Source organism: Spea bombifrons, chromosome 10 (genome assembly GCF_027358695.1).
Source record: "Spea bombifrons isolate aSpeBom1 chromosome 10, aSpeBom1.2.pri, whole genome shotgun sequence".
NCBI classification, from domain to species: domain Eukaryota; kingdom Metazoa; phylum Chordata; class Amphibia; order Anura; family Pelobatidae; genus Spea; species Spea bombifrons.
The window spans coordinates 27,703,780-27,731,044 of NC_071096.1; the positions used below are offsets into that span (position 1 = coordinate 27,703,780).

The 27,265-nt window shown below is 46.3% G+C and overlaps 3 protein-coding genes and 2 long non-coding RNA genes across 5 annotated transcripts; 3 read left to right on the plus strand and 2 right to left on the minus strand.

Moving 5' to 3' along the window:
- Positions 1-280: 280 nt before the first annotated feature.
- On the plus strand, positions 281-1,488 carry LOC128467847 (putative neural-cadherin 2). The gene is made up of 3 exons (XM_053449587.1): positions 281-354; positions 460-657; positions 1,366-1,488. The coding sequence occupies exons 1-3, from the start codon at positions 318-320 to the stop codon at positions 1,455-1,457; spliced, it is 327 nt and encodes a 108-aa protein (XP_053305562.1). The 5' UTR covers positions 281-317; the 3' UTR covers positions 1,458-1,488.
- A 287-nt stretch (positions 1,489-1,775) lies between these two features.
- On the plus strand, positions 1,776-6,079 carry LOC128467844 (putative neural-cadherin 2). Its single transcript, XM_053449583.1, has 4 exons — positions 1,776-1,892; positions 2,133-2,256; positions 2,807-2,969; positions 5,786-6,079. The coding sequence occupies exons 1-4, from the start codon at positions 1,810-1,812 to the stop codon at positions 5,992-5,994; spliced, it is 579 nt and encodes a 192-aa protein (XP_053305558.1). The 5' UTR covers positions 1,776-1,809; the 3' UTR covers positions 5,995-6,079.
- Positions 6,080-14,832: 8,753 nt separating this feature from the next.
- Positions 14,833-16,685, plus strand: LOC128467851 (uncharacterized). The gene is made up of 3 exons (XR_008345760.1): positions 14,833-14,992; positions 16,398-16,508; positions 16,595-16,685. It is a non-coding gene; the product is annotated as an uncharacterized LOC128467851 (long non-coding RNA).
- LOC128467845 (protein crumbs homolog 1-like) lies at positions 16,068-17,248 on the minus strand. Its single transcript, XM_053449584.1, has 3 exons — positions 16,976-17,248; positions 16,572-16,752; positions 16,068-16,273 (listed from the first exon to the last, which is right to left on the minus strand). The coding sequence occupies exons 1-3, from the start codon at positions 17,112-17,114 to the stop codon at positions 16,072-16,074; spliced, it is 522 nt and encodes a 173-aa protein (XP_053305559.1). The 5' UTR covers positions 17,115-17,248; the 3' UTR covers positions 16,068-16,071.
- Positions 17,249-18,095: 847 nt separating this feature from the next.
- On the minus strand, positions 18,096-19,078 carry LOC128467853 (uncharacterized). The gene is made up of 3 exons (XR_008345762.1): positions 18,991-19,078; positions 18,627-18,750; positions 18,096-18,175 (listed from the first exon to the last, which is right to left on the minus strand). It is a non-coding gene; the product is annotated as an uncharacterized LOC128467853 (long non-coding RNA).
- Between the last annotated feature and the right edge of the window lie 8,187 nt (positions 19,079-27,265).

Below are 27,265 nucleotides of genomic sequence, written 5' to 3' on the forward strand. Positions count from 1 at the left end.
ACAGAACTGGGATGGTGTCTAGATAAGTTTTCGGTGCCGTCTTAACTGAGTTTTTTTGTATTCTTCTCAATAAAAGATCCGATCAGTGCTGAAGGAAAGGAATTTCCAAGTATCCATTGATTTCTGTTCACGGATGGGCTGTTTGCAGGATGGCGGGTGCACAATCCATGGCGCAGTCAGCAGATCCCCGCCTCTCGTGGATGGAGGTAGTGTGTCTTTAGTCTCAATTCCCCAAGTCAGAAATGTGTCCTGCAGATGTCCGGTACAGAAACACTTTCACCAGAACTGTTATTCTCTGCCCCAAAACCCTTGCCTGAATGGTGGGACTTGCACGTCGACTCTCACCGGTTACAGGTAGGCAGATTCTCTGGATCATGTTCCTGTGTGACTTATCCCTTACTTCACCAACTTCAGACAGCCTACCTTTCAAACTAAAATATTTTCCATTTGTCTTTCTAGGTGTCACTGTTTCACTTCGTTCCTTGGGCCACGCTGCCAGCAGACTCAGAACATTTCACGGTAACGGCTATGCATGGATTCATCCTATCGGCCACTGCTCGGACAGCCATCTATCGCTGGAGTTCGTGAGCGACAGTACAGATGGATTACTACTACACAGCGGAGCGTCAAGAGACAGTAAGAACTTCATTGCAGTTGGTGAGTATCAGGAAAGGACGTAGCGAGGAGGAGTAACAGCCCCTAGAGAGCAGCGGCAGAGCACCTTCTCTCCATTATATATGGTATTAAACAGTTATTATATACCCCCTAAGTCTCCTTTTGAGTTTCTTTAGGAGGAAGATAATGTTGTATGTTTCTTTGTGCTTTAATTGATTCAAACTGAGAAGAAATAGAGAACTAAACCACTTTTATTGAATGTCTACACCGTATACAGAGAGTAACAAGTAAATCACAAGCACAATGCAGAGAGTAAAAAATCAAAAACAAGGCAAAAAGTAACAAGGCAAAAAGTAACAAGGCAAAAAGTAACAAGGCAAAAAGTAACAAGGCAAAAAGTAACAAGGCAAAAAGTAACAAGGCAAAAAGTAACAAGGCAAAAAGTAACAAGGCAAAAAGTAACAAGGCAAAAAGTAACAAGGCAAAAAGTAACAAGGCAAAAAGTAACAAGGCAAAAAGTAACAAATCAGAAGTCAGAGTAACAAATCACACTGCAAAGAATCACATGTACAATACAATGAGTAACAAATCACAAGGCATAGAGTAATAAATACAATTATGAAGTCAGGAGTAACATGGAGTGAAAGTAATAATAAATCTACATTGACAATAATCACAGTTGAATTACATTCTTAGTCTGCTCCGGGTCCAGCCGCACTGCTGTTAGTGGTTTTGTTTCCATTCCCAAAGAGATTACAAGCGGCCGGCTCCTTCTCATCTTCAGACAAGACCTGACCCCGCTGAGGCTCGGCTTTCCAGAGCAGGAGAACATTACAGACTGAGAACGGCATCGGATAGACCTGCGCATGAGAGAGTAAGAGTTAATAATCACATCATGAACCAGACCTGTAATTAATGCAGCCACAGGAAAGCTTAAATATTCTCCTTTACTCGCAGCAGTAGAATGAAGACGAATCTTTAAGAGCAGACAGAGCTGCATTATACTCAACTTACTGACGCTCAGCTAACTCTACATGGAACCAAATAATACACAACGATTCGCGTCACACGCAGTCACATTTACTTAAAGGAAATGTCAATGTCGGCCAGTCAGGGAAGATGAATTACTGACTTCATTTACTTCAGTGCAGGGAGTCAGGCTGACTCTGGATCGCTACCACACAGCTTTGATAAATGAGAGAGGGGATCGGAGGAAAGCTACTTACAGAGGATCGAACGAGTTGTGAAGTCCACGGAGTCATCATTCAGGACAGAAGGTATGGAGCACACGGACAGCTTGGGCTGGAGATCAGGGCTGACTTTTCTGCAGCCACGGACGATAAGCCGGGATTAATGCCTAGCAGCTGCGGCACTCTGGTTGCAATCTGCATGGATGAAAAGAAAGGAAGTGTTGAAGAGTCATGACAATTTCTATGCATCTTTATTATCTGCAGTAGTAAAGCCCCACACCACGTGTTACTGTGACCCGTGTCTGATATGCATGCCATTCTCTGCAGGTTTTGGGAGCCGGATACCGTTCTGCAGCTCGGAGGCGTTAAGCAGTCGTCTCCTCGTTCCCACAATCTCCTTCAACACAAACCCTTTAAAGGCTGTCTCCGCAACATCGTTCTTAATAAGCAGGTAATGACTTTCTATCACGCAGAGTATCGCTTACCTCTTACTGCAGACGGCTGCTCTGTAGTGGACGTGGGAGCTGCGCATGGATCCGGTAAACTGGATCAGCTTCGGTACTTTGGGGGTCTCTGAGCAGAGGGATGCGGTATGACCCGGTGGGTTTGCAGGATAGTCCCGGCCATTATCATGTAGGACAGAGGTTGGTAATGATTCCTATAAGACACAAATACACTAGAAAGTTCTTTGATCAGTAATGTGTATTACCAATATTCAGTAGCAGACGGGGGGCTCCTGCTGGGGGAACGCGGTAGAATTTGGCAACTTTAATTCAACGAACATCTCGACAAATGTGATGAAGAGCAATAATACAACTCGCAGATATGCAGCCAGACTGCACCAAGATCCGGCTCAATAGACATTCTAAGGGTAATTGAACCGTAAGAACATAACCGGTAGCAGGGTCCGTATCCAAGCTTTCCGCCGAGTTATCCGAACTGATCCTGCAGAATGATATCAAATCATTTTCTTTATGGGGTGTGAGTTTCCTTTAACACAGGTGTATGACCTAGCAGCCCCGCTGGAGGCAGTTAATAGCTCCCCAGGCTGCGCGAGGAAGGGTACAGCTTGCTCATCACCCGCACCCTGCGACTCTCCTTGCATCAGTGACCCCCGGAACCCCAGCTGTGATTGCCCACCCGCTCACCAGGAGTGCGGAAAAGGTACAGGCTTGGTTTACAGCGATGCGCTCACAGGTAATAACTCTACAAGAACACTAAAAGGAGACCCAAACCTGAATTAATGGTTCCACCGCCTCGCTGATATCACAATGTCTCCCAATATACAGATGGGTTTTATATTAAACATTCTCATGCCAATATTTATGTTATATTAAAGAGACTCACCTGAACATGGACATCTTTGTGAATGCGCAGAGTATAGTGTAGATTGGAAAATGGGGAGTCACGGTGCAATCATCAAGGAATCCATTTGAGTTTTTGTGCCCAAAGCTGCGCCAGAAAGGACTCTTCATACATCACATCTGAACGCTCTGCCACCACCTGGTGCTCTGTTAGGCGATCATTTCTGTATCATAGTGAATAGCGTAATCCGCATTATATACTCATCCTTTTGCAGATGTCCACAAACTTCTTCCATCCTGGAGGCCACATCCGGTACCTGCTCCCTCATTCTCTCCATCCGCAGCGGACACATTTTCAGGCAACGTTAAGAACACGCAACGCCGACAGCATCATCCTGTGTTCTTCTAAGGACCGGAGCGAATCCATCCACCTGCCGTTACCAAACACAGCATGAAGTCCATACCTTGACACGCGCCATGCTGCACGTTGGGTAGATTCGCGTCCACTTCTGAAGCTCCCGATTCAGAGCAGCCGGTAGATCATAGCAGAGCTTGGGCACCCGATGGTTCAGCATGACCCGGGGATCTAACGGCACCGTTTGTTTTGTCGAGGTGAGGCATGGGCTTCTAACAGTCTGCTACAATCTCAGAGAGTGGAATGACGTTGGCTTGGAAAGGATGCAGAACGAGTTCACGCTTCGCTTTAATGGAGGAGGGGAGCACAGAGAGACGACAGCAGCTCACGGGACCTACAAAGAAATTAAAGTCGCTCTGAGAAGCGTGATTCTGGGAAGCCAATCGGGTTTTCAAGGTTAAAAAAAAAAATTGTTACAGATAGTAAGCGTTTACGCTTTCACAACAACGGGCTTTAATAAAACTGTAAAAGCATTTCTAGTGAATGTAAGATTAGAAGCAGTCTGTAAATCCATGGGGTATAAAGACTCTCCCTGCCCGTCATTACCTGGAATACACCATACGATGCAGAATTCCCATCATGCGCTGATCTCCAATTCCTTCTGTGTAATCAGGATGCATAAAGAACACGAGACTGAACGGCTGCCTCCTGCCCATGGAGAACACGACAGCCTCGCCGGTGTCAGTTATAAGCCGGGAAGGAGTGACCGAAAGGCTGCGTCTCAGACGTCTGTAACAGCAGCCCCTGCAGCCGCCGCTTCGTCTGCGTTGATCTATGGATGAACCATGAATGCAGGTATCACCGAACACGTGCTGGGGTCACAAGACTTCAGAAGAGATTAGAGCTTTGGGGTCCTACCTTGTGCTTTCTAAGCATTCCCAGTTAAGCTGCACTCCATACACCGCATTCACTCCACTCGATTGTTAAAGCACCACTCCCATGAGTCGAGGGATAATGAGAATAGTTGTCCTGGATGAAAGAGGAAGAAACATTTTGAAACACTTTACATGATTTCGTTTTACTGGCTTAAAATGTATCTGATCTTCCGCTGTTACGGTAGATTTAACCCCTTCTCTCCCTGTTTAACACCACAGGATACCTGCTTACAGAGAACGGCACAGAGGCTGTGTCTACACGGTATGTGCCAGCCACCCCTGCAAACGGCACGTGCCACGCTCGCCAGCCTAATTCACCTGCCTCTGCGCAGAGGGGTACGTCGGGAGCGGATGTCACGTCTTCAGCCCCGGACTCTGGTTCAGCAATCCTTATATCATCTTGATTTGCCTCCTGACGATCATAGGTAAATTTAACACACCGTCTCCCTCATTACCTCCCATGTAACCCGGGAGGGGGGGCTCACCAGATCGGTCGTTCATTAACCCAAGGGCATTGGTTTATACAGGGCTGGAAGTCCTACCAAGGGTGGATCGGGGCAAGTTAAGATTGGTAACAACCCTGTTATTCATGATGGATCAAGAAAAAGCATTAAAATATAAAAAATATTCAGTACCTTGCATGCTTCAAGAGGGTAATTCTTGTGTCTCCATTCACAGCGCTGATCGCCGGAATTCTGTTGTGGTCTTGCTGCAAGAGGAGGAAGACCATAAACCAAGGAGTTTATCACGGATCTGGGCATAGCCAGGACCTTGAGGACACCAGAAAAAACATCTTCCATTACAACAAAGACCACGTGAGTAAAGCGTTTGTGGGATACAATGTTACATTTTTTATATGTAGTTTGTAGCAAGTTTAAGACTTTGGTCCACTCACCAGCTGCTGCTGATCCTGGAATTCTGATACAATCCGTACTCCATACGCCTTAAGCCGCTTCATACACAGCTGAAAAGTTAAAGGGATAAAGGCCTTGTGTAACGAGATTGAATGTTTTAATTACCTAATCACACTCAAAACACATTTATGAGGGGGGAGTAAGCAAGCACAGATTTGGTGCCGGACAGGTTAAATTGGATGAATGTTCGTTTTACAACTTGCTGAGATGAACGAACCAATCAGTTTTAAATCGAGTGAATGTTCTCTGCAGGACGCATTCAATACGACAGAGCTCCAGCTGTGTGATCGGAGCAGCGCCGCGCACGCTTTCTGCAGGAAGACCGGAGGGCTTCATGGAAACGGTCCCTTAAGCTGCGATTACGAGACGTCTGTCAGCCTGAAGGAGCAGTCAAAGTACCCCGCGTCGGAGCGGAGCGCTTCTTTTACCAGCGGAGATTTTGGTCGATACTTCTATGACGTGTTCCAAGAAGCTGCCTACATCCAGCAAGCGCTTTCATGCGACAGCTTAAAGGTCTATCACATGGAAGGAGACGGCTCCCCGGCGGGCAGCCTCAGCACACTGGCGTCGTCCGGAGCCGAGGGGGACGTGAAGTACGAGGAGGAGATGAGACGGTGGGGGCCAAAGTTTGTGACTCTCTCTAAACTCTACTCTTACACGGCCGCCGAGGATCTGCAGTGAAAGAGCGATGATCGGGAAAGACATCCTATGCTTTTGGCAGAGACTTGCGGTGATAACATTGAGGATTGTGCAGCCAAAGCAACAATGGTTTGATCGGGAGAAGCTGCAGATATAAAGGAGAGAAAGCGGACCAAAGAGCTTACAGTCTAACCCGTGGTATCCCCGCGCTCACCTTGGGACGGAGTCCACCGAGCCTGAAGATGTCCAGAACAGCAGCAAACAGATCCGCAAACCTAGAGCCGGGACAAGAAGCTTGCATTAGTTCTCTAGTTACCCTTTATACCCCCGCGTGACTCCAATTAACGTCTGATCACCGCACCCCTATCAAAGCTTTAACGACTCCATTTAACGAGCTCCACCCCGGACTGGGATTCCATTTCCTTACGAGGGCCCAATAAGGATACAGGATTTATTTCATTTTAACATTACGGGGCTCACTCGGCCCACCCACGTGACCCCCCCTATTCATGCCTTACCGCCGGCATGCATTCACCTGTGCCAAAGCCCCAGCTCCCTCTTCTGTTTTCACCTTTAAAGTTTGAAATAAACTCAGTAAAACGATTATTCGGCTCTTTGTCCTCAGTTTGTAGTAAAACATCGTCAGGGGCCGACGTGGTGAGTCCCACCCCAATATTTGTTTTATATAGCGCCATCGTATTTAGTAGCGCTGTACAATGGCTAGACAGGGTATAAGCCGTATGTAACATAATTTGACTTAAAACACAGGTGAGGAGGGCCCGCTTGTGTTCATAGGGGGCAAACCCTGCATTTTCAAACACATTTCAAATAAAAGATATCTATAGAAAACCGCTTCTAACAGGATTATGGCCCACGAGAGCTCCTGTATACTGCGAAAAAGCATCTAAAAGTATGAAGTTAACCATTTAAGCGTAACCAAACTACTGAAAAACTTATCTAAAACAAAGAAATTACTTTCACGGTATTAACAAACACGCAAATAAACTCCACAACAAACTATGCATACCCCGACCATGCGAGACACTCTGCGACTGAACGAAACGATCTCTGCTTCTGGGGGGTAGATCCAGAGGGCTGCATTCATTTCAAAATCACAGAATTCACAAACCTTTGCCGGTCCTTCTCCAAGCTCAAGACCAGAGAATCAGCTCCACAGGACCAACACACAGCACCAAGAAACACAAAGTTCTGGCTAGAAGGCTGGAGAAACGCCCGGGTTAAATAGACTTTTGATTGATTGAGGAAATGAGGTGCAGGTGTGAGTCAGGAGCAGGCAGCCATCTTATGTCCATGGAGAGGTAAATAGTACAAAATATAGTAAAATATATGTAGATATAGCTTGTTTCATGGCAAAACAGCAAAAAGTCTAGTTGTCTTGTGGCGTAATGGTGATTCTATTCCTGGTAAATATATATTATTATAGCGGCTGCGCGTATATCTAAGTCTTCAGAGTAGGTGAATTTGAGTTTATCTATTATGGACGAATGCACTTGGGAAGTAGAAATAGTGAGGCAAACTATAGCATTGGGAATGCCGTTCTGCCAGTGACAGCAGACGAGAGGGATTTAGAGTAATAATTACTGATGACTTAAAGGTAAGCAGACAATGCAGTAAAGCGCTGGAAAAAGCAAGCAGGGTGCTGGGTTGTATAACAAGAGGCGTTGGTAGCAGGAAGAGTTTCTGCCTTGTATTGTAAATTATAAATCATCCAAAATGTTATACAAGGAAACATGCTTCTCTACTTATATATTTTGTGCTGTTCCAATAGCATGAGCATCCTGCCATCGTATACTATTCATCATACATCAATGGGCCCATCAGGAAATACTTCTATACAGAAAGGGTAGTGGATGCATGGAATCACCATACAGCAGACGTGCTACTTGCTAATACAGTGAAGACATTTAAGCAAGCATGGGATAGGCATAGGGCTAAGCTAGATATAGGATAAGGCCAGATACTAAGGAAAGGATTCAGAGGTTGGGCAGACTGGATGGGCTGAATGCTTCTTATCTGCCGTCACTTTCTATGTTTAACACAGGCAGGCAGAAGGGACCCTTGCGCTCTCTCGGAAACTTTACTAAAGGAGCCAGTCGACGTTGGGTGCTCCTTGACTCTTACTATTAGGTCCCTCAACATCGACATCCCTCACATCACAGTGTAAAAAATACCCATCCTGACTGAAAGAATAAAGAATATGAACTTTACTTCCTAATCACAAATTCACCCGGCTCTTTGCAATCCATTTATTAAATGCAAGTTTTTTTGTAATATAAATAAAAAAAAGGACGTATCTCTTACTAATAAAGCTTTTCACCGCACTTGGATTAGAACCGGCAACCCTTTGGATGTAAGGTTGATAGCTTACCATTATGCCACACAGCAGTCACACAAGCTTTTCTGTTTCACATTTATATACCGCGTCCGTGATCCGGACACAGGCAGGCATTATATATCCACGGGGAGAGTGATTATCTGTAAGAACTTTGTGGCGTGATGGTTAAGTGGGCTGCCTATGATGCTCAAGGTTGTTGGTTTGATTCCTCCTGGTTGTGTTTGGGAAAAAACTGCTGTGTAAATATATAATTAGCTGTATGCACCAATTTTTTTTTTTTCAGCACAAAATATCTTTAGATAACGGCATAAAAACAGGTGCCTTATCTCGTGATTCATTTCCCATGAGTCCTGACATACACATACACACCGTCACAAACAAACACATACACAACCACACCGACTCATACACTCAACCTAAGGCCAACACCACCACCATGGACACCACTACTGTTAGGGCTCATGGAAATTGAACCAGCAACCTTTTGTATGGTGCATAAGACACCTGGCCATTGTGCCACCCGCGTGGCCAAGAATTTCCGCTTTCCGTAGTCCTCTTATACTCACATGCACTCGTTCTAAAACTTATATATATTTACATAAGTCAAGCTGGGGGAATGAACCAGTAACCTTCTGTATCGGAGGATATAAACCTAACCTTTGCACCACCAGGTAGTTGGAAATTCCTCCACCCCACAGATATATTACACTCGCCTGCCGCCCCTACGCACATCTCCTCAGGAACAGCCAGGCTTTATACGCCAAATGGGGAGACAAAGCACATAACAGCGTTGTGGCGTTGTGGTTAGGAGCGATACCTACAAAGGACAAGGTTTCTGATTCCATACCTAAGGGCTCTTGAACCGTGTGGGTGTGTAAATATGAACACAGTCACTCTAACCTATACACAGCTCGCAAAAGTATTTTGTCTTATATTTTTAGAGCAAATATTTTTTGTAGCGGCATAAAAGTCAGGTGTCTTATCGACTGTTTTATACTTTCCATGATTCCTGACTTACACAGCCACTCAAACACATACACACACACCAACACCGCAATGTTTATTTGAGCTATCCCTGAACCGTAAGGAGGGAGGAAAAAGGAGAGAGGTGCAGCTTAGTGAATGAGGGGAGAAAGGGACTCTGGGGATGATTACGGGGGAGAGGACCTCCCAACGTTACAGTATGGTCAGAACGATGGAAGACTGCATTAACTCTCAGTCTTCACTCAGCCAGTGTGGCAAATATTTTATTTTGAGTTGTTGGAGCAGAGGGAGTGATTGCATGCTAGGGAGTGTGGAAGGCCCAAGTTTTGTTACAAACATTGCACTGTTACCGGTGTTTAATATATTACTGTATTTGTTTGCACTTGCACATAAACAATCTCTAATTAAACTATCGGTAGTTGTTTGCTACAAGATGTTTTCCTTACGTTTGTGCGGGGCAGCAGAGCCAGAGTAATCGTCTGCACGGGGACCCGGAACATTCTAAGCTTAACCTTCAAACAGGGGGCAGAACCAAACTTTGATTGGAGTCACGCGGGGGTATAAAGGGTAACTAGAGAACTAATGCAAGGGTATAAAGGGGGTATAAAGGGTAACTAGAGAACTAATGCAAGCTTCTTATTTAGACATAATACATCTTTAACCAAAACAGTGCACTGCTAATAATCTTAAACATAACCGTACATTAACCCTAAGCTGTTTTTTAGTTCTTGTCCCACATTTTTCCATTCGCATACCTGCCAACACACCCAACATTTTTGTGGACAGTCCTGCTTTTTTCCAGTTCTGTCCCATCAAATTTAGCTAAACTAGGTATACTAGTGCACATAGGTAGGTATAGCTGGGTAGGGTAGCACTACAACATTAAATAAATATAATAAAGTAAACAATAAATATAACTTTAAAATAAAATTAAATAATTCATTTGTTGATGCCAGACCAGCCCCCTTCCAGGGACCAATAGAGTCGCACACACGTACCTTCACGGCGCGAACGCATCTGCTGCTGCGGCTCCGATGTGTTCTTAACCCCGTATTAACCCCTGCTACGCAGCCGGGAGAAAACGAAGATGAAACGAGCACGAAGAATGTCCGCGAATATTCGCCCGTTCCTGTCTTCTTTTCGGGCGAATATTCGTGGACATTCTTCGTGCTCGTTTCATCTTCGTTTTCTCCCGGCTGCGTAGCAGGGGTTACGAAGATTTTCCCCCCTGAAGACGAACACGAAGAGCTCCCTGGTGCCCAAGTCTAATCGTTATAGTGGATCTGTTTATTTGTATCATTTTATATTTGGTGCATATGATTATATGTGGAGCAGGCAGACATCGTATGCATTACTAACCATATAAAAGTATTTTGGTTCTAATCTCCATGAAAGCTGGATCTACGTGTGTAGCGCGTCTGCATGTTCTTCTTATGTTTTTAGAGGGGGTCCGTATGAGTAAATGTAGAGCAGGTGGGCGGCCGACGCCATGTCGTGGTGTGGCGTAACGGTTAGGAGTATCGCCTGCAGCGCGACTGGTTTCTGGTTCGAGCCCACTTTGCTCCCGTAGGTAACTGTATAGTACTTCTAACCCACTTTGCTTCATGGCCGATTTATTTCGAATGTTTTTAGAGTCGGGAGATATTAGTATATGTGGAGCCGGTGGGTGCCCATCTCCTGTAATGGAATGGCGTGATGGTTAAGTGGATTGCCTAACGTGTGGTTGGCTGCTGGTTCTCACCCGCTGGTCTGCTGTATGATCTTATTCTTAATCTTTTAGAGCGGGTACATCAGAGTAATTGTGGAACTGGCAAACCTCCTGAGCCTGTTGAGATGGTGGTCTAGGTGTTTGGTGCGTTACCCCCCCCCCCCCATACAAGTGGATGCAGGTTCTATTCTCCATGTATCCTGTATATAAACTAATGTTATGTTTTCAGAGTCGGTGAATCTGAGTATTTGTATAACAGACAAGGCCCTTTTACCCCATGGTACTGGTGGCGCATGTCTTAGCTGTGTTCATCACCGTGCTCCTGGCCCCTGGTTCTAATCTCTGTGATTCCTGTATAACGCATGATTTTATGTTTTTTTTGGAGTAGGTAATTTTGAGTATATGTGGATGGGACGAGGCCGGCCATCCAGCCACGTGCGTGGCACGTGTGTTAGGTGTATCGCTCGCCGTCCGTGAGGCTCCTGGTTCTAATCCCTGTGTGGCCTGCGTGTAAGGGTGGATATTTGTAACATTATGTTTTTCCAGTGGGTGAATTTGTGTATTTGTATTAGGGATGAGCAGCTCTTCTCCATCTCGAAGGTGGCGCGTGTGACGTGTGTATTGCACGCTGTGCCGTGAGTTCCAGGTTCGAGTCCCAGGAAGTCCTGCGACTAGAGACATTAAGTTATGTTTTTAGACTCTGTGAATTTGAGTATAAGTATTACGGACGAGCAAATTCGGTCTGCCACAAGGGTGGCGCAGGTGTCAAGTGTACTTACTTACCAAGCGGTTTGGTTTCTGGTTCTAGTCCCCGTGAGGCCTGGCGAGTGGTTGCGGTGCGGTATGGTCGGTGCGGTGTGTAAGGCGTATGGGTATGTTCGGTGCGGTGTGTAAGACGTATGAGTATGTTCGGTGGTGTGTGAAAGTGCGTATGTGCGGGTCAGGATGATTGGGGGTTAGAGCCAGTCGGTAGTACACAACACCTTTTATGCTTTTTTTCTATAAATGCTAAAAAAAATAATAATAATACAGCAGCGCATGTTTTTTTTTTCAGGGTAAGACAGCTGTACGCACAGAGACATTGTCAGTAGCTGTACCGAGCCACACAGAAGCTAGCTATCAGCGAATCATCTCATAGGCAACACACCGAACCTTCAAGCGAAACCAGACTGGGACCGCAGTATCGAGTACACAACACACCAAACCTTCAAGCGAAACCAGACTGGGACTGCGGCATTGAGTACACAACACACCGAACCTTCAAACCACCGCATGGCTGGATGCTCCCCACAGAGCTACAGGGAATCGAACCGGGACCGCAACATATGGCAGGCAGGGCACCTAACCATTACACCATCAGATGATTGAAGGTTCTTCGTCGCCATGAACATATGATGCCTGCGTGTGATGCACCAATACTTATACCATCTAACATAATGCACACAATCTAAAAGGTGCACTACCTATTGCTTAGTGTGTCTAACTGCTTAGTGTGTAGAATTATGAGAGGGGGGGCGAATTTGAGTATTTGTAGTACGGACGAGCAGCTTTGTCTGTTGCAAGGGTGGCGCAGCGGCAGTGTTTGTTACATCCCATGCAGGTTGGTCTTGGTTCTAATCCGGTTGAGCCCTGTACGTAAAATTATGTTTTCAGATTGGGCGAATTTGAGTATTTGTATTACGGACGAGCAGATCCATACATCGGAAGTGTGGCGCGCAGGTAAGTTGCGTTACTCGCCGTGCGGAAAGTTACAGGTTCCAATCTCATTAGAGCATCTGTCTCGGTGTATGTTTTGTTGTTTGAGTATAAGTATTTTTTAGGGATGAGCTCATTCGGGTTATAACACATACATGCTGCAGCCACGGGGTGCCACTCAGCGAGCCGTTATAACACATACATGCTGCAGCCACAGGGTTACACTCAGCGAGCCGTTATAACACATACATGCTGCAGCCACGGGGTGACACTCAGTGAGCCGTCAATGTCAATGATGAGGGACCTAATAGTAAGAGTCAACGAGCACCCAACGTCGACTGGCTCCTTTAGTAAAGTTTCCGAGAGAGCGCAAGGGTCCCTTCTGCCTGCCTGTGTTAAACATAGAAAGTGACGGCAGATAAGAAGCATTCGGCCCATTCGGTCTGCCCAACCTCTGAATCCTTTCCTAAGTATCTGGCCTTATCCTATATCTAGCTTAGCCCTATGCCTATCCCATGCTTGCTTAAATGTCTTCACTGTATTAACATGTACCACTTCTGCTGTAAGGTGATTGCATGCATCCACTACCCTTTCTGTATAGTAGTATTTCCTGATGGGCCCATTGATGTATGATGAATAGTACACGATGGCAGGATGCTCATGCTATTGGAACAGCACAAAATATATAAGTAGAGAAGCAGGTTTCCTTGTATAACATTTTGGATGATTTATAATTTACAATACAAGGCAGAAACTCTTCCTGCTACCAACAACCCAGCACCCTGCTTGCTTTTTCCAGCGCTTTACTGCATTGTCTGCTTACCTTTAAGTCATCAGTAATTATTACTCTAAATCCCTCTCGTCTGCTGTCACTGGCAGAACGGCATTCCCAATGCTATAGTTTGCCTCACTATTTCTACATCCCAAGTGCATTCGTCCATAATAGATAAACTCAAATTCACCTACTCTGAAGACTTAGATATACGCGCAGCCGCTATAATAATATATATTTACAAGGAATAGAATCACCATTACGCCACAAGACAACTAGACTTTTTGCTGTTTTGCCACGAGACAGCTATATGCATGTATTTTACTATATTTTGTACTATTTACCTCTCCATGGACATAAGATGGCTGCCTGCTCCTGACTCACACCTGCACCTCATTTCCTCAATCAATCAAAAGTCTATTTAACACGGGCGTTTCTCCAGCCTTCTAGCCAGAACTGTGTGTTTCTTGGCGCTGCGTGTTGGTCCTGTGGAGCTGATTCTCTGGTCTTGAGCTTGGAGATTGACCGGCAAAGGTTTGTGAATTCTGTGATTTTGAAATGAATGCAGCCCTCTGGATCTACCCACCAGAAGCAGAGATCGTTTCTTTCAGTCACAGAGTGTCTCGCATGGTCGGGGTGTGCATAGTTTGTTGTGGAGTTTATTTGCGTGTTTGTTAATACCGTGAAAGTAATTTCTTTGTTTTACATAAGTTTTTCAGTAGTTTGGTTACGCTTAAATGGTTAACTTCATACTTTTAGATGCTCTTTCGCAGTATACAGGAGCTCTCGTGGGCCATAATCCTGTTAGAAGCGGATTTCTATATATATCTTTTATTTGAAATAATGTGTTTGAAAATGCAGGGTTTGCCCCCTATGAACACAAGCGGGCCCTCCTCATCTGTGTTTTAAGTCAAATTATGTTACATACGGCTTATACCCTGTCTAGCCATTGTACAGCGCTACTAAATATGATGGCGCTATATAAAACAAATATTGGGGCTGGAACTCACTACGTGCAGCAAAAATGGCCTCATGAAGTTTTGGGCTGGTCTCCAATTGCCTCCATATTTTGTTTTAATCGCTGGCCCCTGACAATGTTTTACTACAAACTGAGGACAAAGAGCCGAATAATCGTTTTACTGAGTTTATTTCAAACTTTAAAGGCGAAAACAGAAGAGGGAGCTGGGGCTTTGGCACAGGTGAATGCATGCCAGCGGTAAGGCATGAACGGGGGGGGGGGGGTCACGTGGGTGGGCCGAGTGAGCCCCGTAATGTTAAAATGAAATAAATCCTGTATCCTTTTTGGGCCCTCGTAAGGAAATGGAATCCCAGTCCGGGGTGGAGCTCGTTAAATGGAGTCGTTAAAGCTTTGATAGGGGTGCGGTGATTAGATGTTAATTGGAGTCACGCGGGGGTATAAAGGGTAACTAGAGAACCAACGCAAGCTTCTTGTCCCGGCTCTAGGTTTGCAGACCTGTTTGCTGCTGTTCTGGACATCTTCAGACTCGGCGGACTCCGTCCCAAGGTGAGCGCGGGGATACCACGGGTTAGACTGTAAGCTCTTTGGTCTGCTTTCTCTCCTTTATTTCTGCAGCTTCTCCTGGATCAAACCATTGTTGCTTCGGCTGCACAATCCTCAATGTTATCACCGCAAGTCTCTGCCAAAAGCATAGGATGTCTCTCCCGATCATCGCTCTTTCACTGCAGATCCTCGGCGTACGTGTAAGAGTCGAGTTTAGAGAGAGTCACAAACTTTGGCCCCCACCGTCTCATCTCCTCCTCGTACTCCACGTCCCCCTCGGCTCCGGATGATGCCAGCGTGCTGAGGCTGCCCGCCGGGGAGCCGTCTCCTTCCACGTGATAGACCTTTAAGCTGTCGCATGAAAGCGCTTGCTGGATGTAGGCATCCCTACTCTGTCCGGAGTCAGAGCTACTACTGCAGAAAATGGAAAATCCCCCCCCCCCTAAATGTATTTTGATTGTGATTGGGTAATTAAAACATTCCATCTCGTTACACAAGGCCTTTATCCCTTTCACTTTTCAGCTGTGTCTGAAGCGGCTTAAGGCGTATGGAGTACGGATTGTATCAGAATTCCAGGATCAGCAGCAGCTGGTGAGTGGACCTAAGTCTTAAACTTGCTACAAACTACATATAAAAAATGTAACATTGTATCCCACAAACGCTTTACTCACGTGGTCTTCGTTGTAATGGAAGATGTTTTTTCTGGTGTCCTCAAGGTCCTGGCTATGCCCAGATCCGTGATTAACTCCTTGGTTTATGGTCTTCCTCCTCTTGCAGCGAGACCACAACAGAATTCCGGCGATCAGCGCTGCGAATGGAGACACGAATTACCCTCTTGAAGCATGCAAGGTACTGAATATTTTGTATATTTTAATGCTTTTTCTTGATCCATCATGAATAACAGGGTTGCTACCAATCTTAACTTGCCCTGATCCACCCTTGGTAGGACTTCCAGCGCTGTATAAACCAATGCCCTTGGGTTAATGAATGAACGATCCGGTGAGCGCCCCCCCTCCCGGGTTACATGGGAGGTAATGAGGGAGACGGTGTGTTAAATTTACCTATGATCGTCAGGAACCAAATCAAGATGATATAAGGATTGCTGAACCAGAGTCCGGGGCTGAAGACGTGACATCCGCTCCCGACGTACCCCTCTGCGCAGAGGCAGGTGGATTGGGTGGGCAAGCGTGGCACGTGCCGTGTTTGCAGGGGTGGCTGGCACATACCGTGTAGACGCAGTGAGCCTCTGTGCCATTCTCTGTAAGCAGGTATCCTGGGGGGCACCTGTGGTTTTTAAACAGGGAGAGAAGGGGTTAAATCTACCATAACAGTGGAAGATCAGATGCATTTTAAGCCAGTAAAACGAAATCATGTAAAGTGTTTCAAAATGTTTTTCTCTTTCATCCAGGACAACGATTCTCATTATCCCTCGACACATGGGAGTGGTGCTTTAACAATCGAGTGGAGTGAATGCGGTGTATGGAGTGCAGCTTAACTGGGAATGCTTAGAAAGCACAAGGTAATTTCCCAAAGCTCTAATCTCTTCTGAAGTCTTGTGACCCCAGCATGCGTTGGGTGATACCTGCATTCGTGGTTCATCCATAGATCAACGCAGACAAAGCGGCGGCTGCAGGGGCTGCTGCTACAGACGTCTGAGACGCAGCCTTCGGTCGCTCCTTCCCGGCTTATAACGGACACCGGCGAGGCTGTCGTGTTCTCCATAGGCAGGCGGCAGCCGTTCAGTCTCGTGTTCTTTATGCATCCTGATTACACAGAAGGAATTGGAGATCAGCGCGTGATGGGACAGTGAGAATTCAGCATCGTATGGTGTATTCCAGGGAATGACGGGCAGGGAGAGTCTTTATACCTCATGGATTTACAGACGGCTTCTACTCTTACATTCACTAGAATTGCTTTCAGTTTTATTGAAGCCCATTGTTGTGAAAGCGTAAACGCTTATCTTATCGGTAACTATTGTTTTTTTACCTTGATAACCCGATTGGTTGATGCTTCCCAGAATCGCGCCTCTCGGATCGACTTTAATTTCTTTGTAGGTCCTGTGAGCTGCTGTTATCTCTCTGTGCTCACCTCCTCCATTAAAGCGAAGCGTGAACTCGTTCTGCATCCTTTCCAAGCCAACGTCGTTCCACTCTCCAGTGTCTATTTTATGGTCGGGAAGTGACTGTTGGGACCATCACCGAGATTGTAGCAGACTGTTAGAAGCCCATGCCTCACCTCGACAAAACAAACGGTGCCGTTAGATCCCCGGGTCATGCTGAACCATCGCTATAATCTACAGGCTGAAATACAGTGACCCTAAAGCTGTCCCATCTACCGGCTGCTCTGAATCGGGAGCTTCAGATGTGGACGCGACTCTACCCAACGTGCAGCATGACGCGTGTCAAGGTATGGACTTCATGCTGTGTTTGGTACCTGCAGGTGGATTCGCTCCGGTCCTTAGAAGACAGACGCAGGATGATGCTGTCGGCGTTGCGTGTTCTTAACGTTGCCTGAAAATGTGTCCGCTGCGGATGGAGAATGAGGGAGCAGGTACGGATGTGGCCTCCAGGATGGAAGAAGTTTGTGGCCATCTGCAAAAGGATGAGTATATAATGTGGATTACGCTATTCACTATGATACAGAAATGATCGCCCAGCAGAGCACCAGGTGGTGGCAGAGCGTTCAGATGTGATGTATGAAGAGTCCTGTCTGGCGGAGCTTTGGCCACAAACATTCGAATGGATTCCTTGATGATCGCACCGCGACTCCCCATTTTCCAATAATCTACACTATACTCTGCGCATTCACAAAGATGTCCTGGTTCAGGTGAGTCTTTAATATAACATAAATATTGGCATGAAAAATAGCACTTCTTCTAACTGGTTTAATATAAAACACACTTTATAGTGGGAGACATTGTGATATCAGCGAGGCGGTGGAACCATTAATTCAGGTTTGGGTCTCCTTTAATGTTCTTGTAGAGTTATTACCCCTGAGCGCATCGCTGTAAGCCAAGCCTGTACCCTTTCCGCAGTCCTGGTGAGTGGGTGGGCAATCACAGCTGGGGGTCCGGGGGTCACTGACGCAAGGAAAGTTGCAGCGTACAGGTGATGAGCAAGCTGTACCCTTCCTCACACAGCCTGGGGAGCTATTAACTGCCTCCAGTGGGGCTGCTAGATCATACACCTGTGTTAAAGGAAACACACACTGCATCAAGAAAATTATTAGATATCATTCTCCAGGTCAGCACAAAGTAGCTCAGATAACTCAGTGGAAAGCTTTGATACGGACCTACCTGTTACGTTCTTACGGTTCAGTTACCCTTTGTTACCCTTAGAATGTCTATTGACCCGGCTCCTCACACAGTTTGGCTGCATATCTGCGAGTTGTATGTTAGTGAATATTGGTAATACACGTTACTAATCAAAGAACTTTCTAATGTATTCGTGTCTTATAGGAATCATTACCAACCTCTGTCTTACATGATACCGGCTGGGACTATCCTGCTAACCCACCAGGTCATACCGCATCCCTCTGCTCAGAGACCCCCAAAGTACCGAAGCTGATCCAGTTTACCGGATCCATGCGCAGCTCCCACGTCCACTACAGAGCAGCCGGCGTGATAGAAAGTCATTACCTGCTTATTAAGAACGACGTTGCGGAGACAGCCTGTAAAGGGTTTGTGTGGAAGGAGATTGTGGGAACGAGTAGATGACTGCTTAACGCCTCCGAGCTGCAGAACGGCATCCGGCTCCCAAAACCTGCAGAGAATGGCATGCATATCAGACACGGGTCACAGTAACACGTGGTGTGGGGCTTTACTACTGCAGATAATAAACATGCATAGAAATTGTCATGACTCTTCAACACTTCCTTTCTTTTCATCCACGCAGATTGCAACCAGAGTGCCGCAGCCGCTAGGCATTAATCCCGGCTTATCGTCCGTGGCTGCAGAAAAGTCAGCCCTGATCTCCAGCCCAAGCTGTCCGTGTGCTCAGTACCTTCTGTCCTGCATGATGACTCCGTGGACTCCACAACTTGTTCGATCCTCTGTAAGTAGCTTTCCTCCGATCCCCTCGGTCTCATTTATCAAAGCCGTGTGGCAGCGATCCAGAGTCAGGCTGACTCCCTGCACCGAAGTAAATGAAGTCAGTAATTCATCTTCCCTGACTACCCCACGTTGACATTTCCTTTAAGTAACTGTGACTGTGTGCGACTCGAGTCGTTGTGTGTTATTTGGTTCCATGTAGAGTTAGTTGAGTATAATGCAGCTCTGTCTGCTCTTAAAGATTCGCCTTCATTTTACTTCTGTGAGTAAAGGAATATTTAAGCTTTCCTGTGGCTGCATTAATTACATGTCTGGCTCACGATGTGGTAATTAACTTACTTTATCTTTTATGCGCAGGTCTATCCGACGCCGTTCTGTCTGTAATGTTCCCCTGCTCTGGAAAGCCGAGCCTCAGCGTGGTCAGGTCTTGTCTGAAGATGAGAAGGAGCTGGCCGCTCGTAATCTCTTTGGGAATGGAAACAAAACCACATTAACAGCAGTGCGGCTGGACCCGGCGCAGACTAAGAATGTAATTCAACTGATTATTGTCAATGTAGATTTACGATTACTCTCACTTCGTTACTCGTGACTTCATAATTGTATTTGTTACTCTATGCCTTGTAATTTGTAACTCATTGCACTGTACTTGTTACTTTTTGCCTTGTTACTTGCGATTTACTTGTTACTCTTTGCATTGTACTTGTGATTTGACTCTCTGTATTGTACGGTGTAGACATTCAATAAAAGTGGTTTAGTTCTCGATTTCTTCTCAGTTTGAATCAATTAAAGCACAAAAAGAAACATACAACATTATCTTCCTCCTAAAGAAACATAAAAGGACACACAGGGGGTATATAATTACTTAATAAGCATACATGTATATATATAAAATATAAGGGAGAAAAGGTGCTCTGCCTCTGCTCTCTCGTTGATACTCCTCCTCGCTACGTCCTTTCCTGATACTCACCAACTGCGATGAAGTTCTTACTGTCTCTTGACGCTCTGCTGTGTAGTAATCTGTCTGTACTGTCGCTCACGAACTCCAGCGATAGATGGCTGCCCGAGCAGTGGCCGATAAGATGAATCCACGCATAGCTGTTACCGTGAAATGTTCTGAGTCTGCTGGCAGCGCGGCCCAAGGAACGAAGTCAAACAGTGGCACCTAGAAAGACAAATCGAAATATTTTAGTTTCAAAGGTAGGCTGTGTGAAGTTGGTGATGTAAGGGATAAGTCACAAGGGAACATGGTCCAGAGAATCTGCCTACCTGTAACCGGTGAGAGTCGACGTGCAAGTCCCACCATTCAGACAAGGGTTTTGGGGCAGAGAATAACAGTTCTGGTAAAAGTGTTTCTGTACCGGACATCTGCAGGACACGTTTCCGACTTGGGGAATTGAGACTATAGATGCGCTACCTCCATCCACGAGAGGCGGGGATCTGCTGACTGCGCTATGGATTGTGCACCCGCCATCCTGCAAACAGCCTATCCGTGAACAGAAATCAATGGATACTTGGGATTTCCTTTCCTTCAGCACTGATCGGATCTGTCATTGAGAAGAACACAAAAAAACTCAGTTAAGACGGCACCAAAAACTTATCTAGAAACCATCCCAGTTCTGTGGCCATTAGGCACCCCAGGACTAGCTCCCTCCCACAACAAATGCAGATAAAGATGATTAAAACGCATCGCTCTTAGATCTTTACTTTTGTTATAAAGTAATAAACCCCCGGCTGTACCCTCAGAGATTCAAAATCAAGGGAATTATTTACACAAAACTCTGAAAGACAAACAGGATACATCTAGATATCATGAGACTAATAAATATTCTGCATTTTGTAATATCATTAATTTTAAGAGACAGCCGACGTTATTCTTACTCAGTAATAACGCCATAAACACTCTGTCCATACCTTCTCTCTCTGGGCTGTCAATAAGCTCCGTAAGATCCCGGGTTTGTGGCAGGAGGCAGCTCCGCATACTGAAAATGTCACGTCGGTCGCGTTATCCTCTGCGTTCACCACACTGAAGATGTGGATATGGCTGGGATGGGCAGCTGCCATGTCTGCCAGGACGGCCTGGAGCTGGTCACGTCTGCTGACTCCAAACTCATCCTTCTCTATGAATTCCTGTAATGCATAAAATGCAGGTTAAAAAGTTGTGACTGAGAAGCAGAGATAGTAACGTATTTACCCAGATAGGAGCGGGGAAGGGAATTGGGGTTACGCACTCAGTAGTACAAGGGTCACTTAATGCCAAGAGCGTTCCTGTCCCACCATTTCCTTCCATCCCTATGCAGGGATACTACATCATTTTAATGTCTTTATGGTACAATGTACAGGAGTCCAGGGAAATGGTTACATATATATGTAGCTATGGTGACCTGTACATCTCTTCTTTATCTAGTTCAAACTCTATGATGGTCAAACCAGGCAGTCTTCCCATCAAATGTCCCAGCGGAGTCCTACAAGAATCTCCCTGAGACCCCTCCGCACCACTTATTACTTACTTGTGAGTCTCAAAGACACCGAGCTGCGGAAGGCGTCACTTCCAATCTCTTGTACATAAATTTTGATAGTAGAGAAGGTATCTGGCCACACACCGTCAGAAAGCGTAATATTGAGGTTGTACGTTCCCTGCGGAGGCCTCTCGGTCATTAGGATTGTCCCGTTTTTTTGGTTTAACCAAAAATACCTACAGAAAACAAACTGTTAATACAATGTTATACTCATAAACCAGACACCAGTTCTCTCTTCCTCATACACCAGACATGTCTCCTCACTCACTCATACACGTCTTCTTTCTCCCTCATCCACAAGACACGTCATCTCACTTCCCACATACACCAGACACTTCTACTCTCTCCCTCATACACCAGACACGTCTTCTCTCTCCCCCTCATACACCAGACATGTCTTCTTGCTCTCTCATACACCAGAGATGTCTCCTTGTAAACTTATACAACAGACAAGTCATCCAGCTCCCACATACCCTAGACACGTCTCATCACTCCTTCACACACCACACACATCATCTCGCTTCACCATACACCAGACACTTCAGCTCTCTCCCTCATATATCAGACATGTATTCTCCCTCTCTTATACACCAGACATGTCTGCTCACTCCCTCATACACCAGACACGTCTTCTCTCTCCCTCATACACCAGACACGTCTTCTCTCTCCCTCATACACCAGACACGTCTTCTCTCTCCCTCATACACCCAGGGCTGGCATTAGGGGTGTGCGACCTGTGCGGCTGCACAGGGCGCCATAGCAACAGGGGAGCCTGCCCGGGACTTAAATTAAAGCATCGTTTTTCTGTTTTTTTTTTTTTTAACTTTATTTAACATCCTCCATGTTAAATAAAGTTAAAACAAACCAAAAAAACGATGTTTCAATTTAAGTCCCGGACAGGGGCGTCGAGCGGTTGCTCGTGATGTATTCAGCGACTGCTCGGCGCCCCTCACTCTTATTATTCCGGCGCTCAGCTGTGAAGCGCGCACCGCGGCAGATCGGGAAGATGGACGCCTCTCGCTTCTACCGCAGGACTCCGGCAACAAGGTAAGTAAGGATAGGGAGAAGGGGAAGAGGAGGGGGCAGTGAGAAGGGGAAGGGGGGGGCAGTGAGAAGGGGATGGGGGTGGCGCCAGATGAGTAGTCCGCACAGGGTGCCAGAATACTTAAGGCCGGCTCTACATACACCATACACTTCAGCTCTCTCCCTCATATATCAGACATGTATTCTCCCTCTCTTATACAACAGACACGTCTGCTCACTCCCTCATGCACCAGACATGTCGTCTCTCTCCCTCATACACAAGACATGTCGTCTCTCTCCCTCATACACCAGACATGTCGTCTCTCTCCCTCATACACCAGACATGTCGTCTCTCTCCCTCATACACCAGACATGTCGTCTCTCTCCCTCATACACCAGACATGTCGTCTCTCTCCCTCATACACCAGACATGTCGTCTCTCTCTCTCATACACCAGACATGTCGTCTCTCTCCCTCATACACCAGACATGTATTGTACTGTGTAGACATTCAATAAAAGTGGTTTAGTTCTCAATTTCTTCTCAGTTTGAATCAATAAAAGCACAGAAAGAAACATACAAGATTATCTTCCTTCTAAAGAAGCTCAAAAGGAAACATAGGGGGTATATAATAACTATTTAATAACCATACATAATAAGTATAGAATATAAGGGAGAAAAGGTGCTCTGCCTCTGCTTTCTAGTTGATGTTGCTCCTCCTCGCTACGTCCTTTCCTGATACTCATCAACTGCTATGAAGTTCTTACTGTCTCTTGACGCTCCGCTGCGTAGTAATAATCCATCTGTGCTGTCGCTTACGAACTCCAGCGATAGATGGCTGTCCGGGCAGTGGCCGATAGGATGAATCCATGCATAGCCATTACCGTGAAATGTTCTCTGAGTCTGCTGGGAGCGCGGCCCAAGGAACGAAGTCAAACAGTGGCACCTAGAAAGACAAATGGAAATATTTTAGTTTCACAGGAAAACTGTGTGAAGTTGGCAATGTAAGGGATAAGTCACACGGGAACATGGTCCAGAGAATCTGCCTACCTGTAACCGGTGAGAGTCGACGTGCAAGTCCCACCATTCAGGCAAGGGTTTTGTGGCAGAGAATAACAGTTCTGGTAAAATCGTTTCTGTACCGGACATCTGCAGGACACGTTTCCGACTTCGGGAATTGAGACTAAAGATGCGCTACCTCCATCCAGAAGAGGTGGGGATCTGCTGACTGCGCTATGGATTGTGCACCCGCCATCCTGCAAACAGCCCATCCGTGAACAGAAATCAATAGATACTTGGGAATTCCTCTCCTTCAGCACTGATCGGATCTGTCATTGAGAAGAATACAAAAAAACTCAGTTAAGACGGCACCAAAAACTTATCTAGACACCATCTTCTTACTCCCTCATACACCAGACACGTTGTCTCGCTCCCTCATACACCAGAGACAACGTCTTCCTCCCTAATACATCAGACATGTCTTCTCTCTCCCTCATACACCAGACACGTCTTCTCTCTCCCTCATACACCAGACTCGTCTTCTCTCTCCCTCATACACCAGAGGCTTCGTCTTCCTCCCTCATAAATCAGACATGTCTTCTCACTCCCTCATAACCCAGACATGTCTACTCACTCACTCATACACGTCTTCTCTCTCCTTCATCCACAAGGCACGTCATCTCGCTCCCTCATACACCAGACATGTCTTTTCTCTCCCTCATACACCAGACATGTCTTCTTGCTCTCTCATACACAAGACACATCTTCTCTCTTCCTCATACATCAGACATCTCTTCTCGCTCCCTCATACACCACACATCTCATCACTCCCTCATACACCAGACACTTCTACTCGTTCCCATTATACACCAGACATGTCTTCTATCTCCCTCATACACCAGACACGTCTTCTTGCTCCCTCATACACCTGACACATATGGTTGTTCACGTACATAACAGACAAGACATCAAGCTCCAACATACACCAGACATGTCTCCTCACTCCCTCATATACCAGACACTTCTGTCCGCTCCCTCATACACCAGACATGTCTTCTTGCTCCCTCATATATCAGACATGTATTCGCCCTCTCTTATACAACAGACACGTCTTCTCACTCCCTCATACACCTGACATGTATTCTCCCTCTCGCATACACCAGACACGTCTTCTCTCTCCCTCATACACCAGACACGTCTACTCTCTCTCTCTCATACAACAGACACGTCTTCTCTCTCCCTCATACACCAGACACATCTTCTCTCTCCCTCATACACCAGACATGTCTTCTCACTCCCTCATACACCAGACGCGTCTTCTCTCTCCCTCATACACCAGACGCGTCTTCTCTCTCCCTCATACACCAGACGCGTCTTCTCTCTCCCTCATACACCAGACATGTCTACTCTCTCTCTCTCATACAACAGACATGTCACCTCGATCCCTCATACACCAGACATGTCTTCTTCCACTCAAATACAACAGACATTGGGTTGGCACGCAGGGATAGTGGGTACACGGGCAGGCGCGCAATGGCAGCAGGTCTGCGGGCAGCGGCAGCAGGTCCGCGGGCAGGGGCAGCGGGTAGGCGTGCAGGGGCAGCGGGTCCGCGGGTAGGCGTGCAGGGGCAGCGGGTCCGCGGGTAGGCGTGCAGGGGCAGCGGGTCCGCGGGTAGGCGTGCAGGGGCAGCGGGTCCGCCGGTTGGACCCGCAGGGGCAGCGGGTCCATGGGCAGCGGGTCCATGGGCAACAGGTAGGCGCGCAGGGGCAGCGGATCGGTGCGCATTTATGTGCACCGCACACACGGCCCCGGGTATGCGCTCGTATGTGAACCAAAAGCACGGCACCAGGTATGCGCACAGGTCCACTGCACGCTCCATGTGTAAACTTCATGGCACCGGGGATATGCATGTTAAGTGGCACCGGGTCCAAGCACAGGTCCATGGCACCGGTACCACACAAGGTATACGCACGTTCCATCGCTCAGGCACGGCACCGAGATGTCCCTGGCACTGCGCATACGCACGTAGGTGCACTGAAACACGGCACGTTCCATGGCACCGGGCACACATAGGATATAAGCCTGTTCCGAGGCATGTTTGTGCCCTGGATACACGGCACCGGGTATGCTAACACATGTGTGCACAGGATACACGGCACCGGGTACGCGCATGGGCCCACCAAGTATACACAGGATATACGTGCGTTTCATGTCACCGGATGCACGCATGTTCCACGGCAGTAGGATTCCCACGGGGAATACACGCCACCAGGTACGCAACCCTTCTCTTTACGGCGGGGGTGAGAGGGCACCAAGGCCAGCGTGTCTATAAGACTGTGCATGGGCATGTGATCCTCCGCTTATACTAGCCATCAAAAGGACTTAATGCCTTGGGTTACAAGACAAATACAAGCAGGTAAACCTCCCACCCGCTCCCTAAAATGTCTTGGACCAGGACCCTCATGGGCCGGCCCTTTCCATCACTTTACCTGTGACCCCTTGTACGCTCCCAGTTTTTCCTCCCCGGTCCCTTTCCCTCCAATTACTCAATTTATCAACATTCCAAACATTCCCGGATTTCTTGCATCCAGTATCGGCGCATAATTATAAAAATCTGCAGATACAAAGTTATAATATAAAGACGCAGATCTGCAGATATAAAGTTATAATATAAAGACACAGATCTGCAGATATAAAGTTATAATATAAAGACACAGATCTGCAGATATAAAGTTATAATATAAAGACGCAGATCTGCAGATATAAAGTTATAATATAAAGACGCAGATCTGCAGATATAAAGTTATAATATAAAGACGCAGATCTGCAGATATAAAGTTATAATATAAAGACGCAGATCTGCAGATATAAAGTTATAATATAAAGACGCAGATCTGCAGATATAAAGTTATAATATAAAGACGCAGATCTGCAGATATAAAGTTATAATATAAAGACACAGATCTGCAGATATAAAGTTATAATATAAAGACGCAGATCTGCAGATATAAACTTATAATATAAAGACACAGATCTGCTGATATAAAGTTATAATATAAAGACGCAGATCTGCAGATATAAAGTTATAATATAAAGACGCAGATCTGCAGGCTACGATATAAAGAGCCAAATCCAGTGAAAGTAACGCGTGGCCGAGCCAACTACCCACAGCCATTAATATCACATTTGTTGCACGAAGTCAGAATTCTCCGGGCAATTAAACACGGAACGTCCAGAACACGGCAGAGAACCGAGGGGCATCTAGGGGCGTGCGGGAGGCTTTAAATAACACATAGCAAACAAAAATGGCAGACGGCGTTATTACTATTATTATTATTACTTATATACACAATATATACAACGTATCAGCACCAAGAACTTGGAACGATCAGCTTTACACACATGAGAGGGTAACCGGCACGCCGCGGCCCAGCGAGCGAATCAAACCCCAGAACATGGACATAAACTCTGCACAAAGAGTCAACAGCGCCACAATATTAACCCTCTGTGTGCCACAGCGGCACGCGTCCCATCGCCAGGCAAACACAATCGTATCGTTAAAGACATATAAGCAAGCAGCAAACATCTCAGATGCTGCATCACAACAGCATAAAACACAGGGTTTAAACCTTTCGGCCCAGCTTGTATTTTAAAAAACAAAACAATTTATTGATAAATAAAACCACATGC

What these genes read in the sequence shown, in the direction of transcription:
- LOC128467847 (XM_053449587.1), top strand. Translation starts at nt 318, where the DNA reads ATGGTGGGACTTGCACGTCGACTCTCACCGGTTACAG. An exon ending in TCGACTCTCACCGGTTACAG is followed by an intron (nt 355 to 459) that starts GTAGGCAGATTC and finishes TTGTCTTTCTAG; the next exon opens with GTGTCACTGTTTCACTTCGT. An exon ending in TAAGAACTTCATTGCAGTTG is followed by an intron (nt 658 to 1,365) that starts GTGAGTATCAGG and finishes CCATTCCCAAAG; the next exon opens with AGATTACAAGCGGCCGGCTC.
- LOC128467844 (XM_053449583.1), top strand. Translation starts at nt 1,810, where the DNA reads ATGAGAGAGGGGATCGGAGGAAAGCTACTTACAGAGGATCGAACGAGT. An exon ending in GTCATCATTCAGGACAGAAG is followed by an intron (nt 1,893 to 2,132) that starts GTATGGAGCACA and finishes CATTCTCTGCAG; the next exon opens with GTTTTGGGAGCCGGATACCG. An exon ending in ACATCGTTCTTAATAAGCAG is followed by an intron (nt 2,257 to 2,806) that starts GTAATGACTTTC and finishes CCTTTAACACAG; the next exon opens with GTGTATGACCTAGCAGCCCC.
- LOC128467845 (XM_053449584.1), bottom strand. Translation starts at nt 17,114, where the DNA reads ATGCAGAACGAGTTCACGCTTCGCTTTAATGGAGGAGGTGAGCACAGA. An exon ending in CAACCAATCGGGTTATCAAG is followed by an intron (nt 16,753 to 16,975) that starts GTAAAAAAACAA and finishes CTGTGTAATCAG; the next exon opens with GATGCATAAAGAACACGAGA. An exon ending in TGGATGAACCACGAATGCAG is followed by an intron (nt 16,274 to 16,571) that starts GTATCACCCAAC and finishes TAAAAACCACAG; the next exon opens with GTGCCCCCCAGGATACCTGC.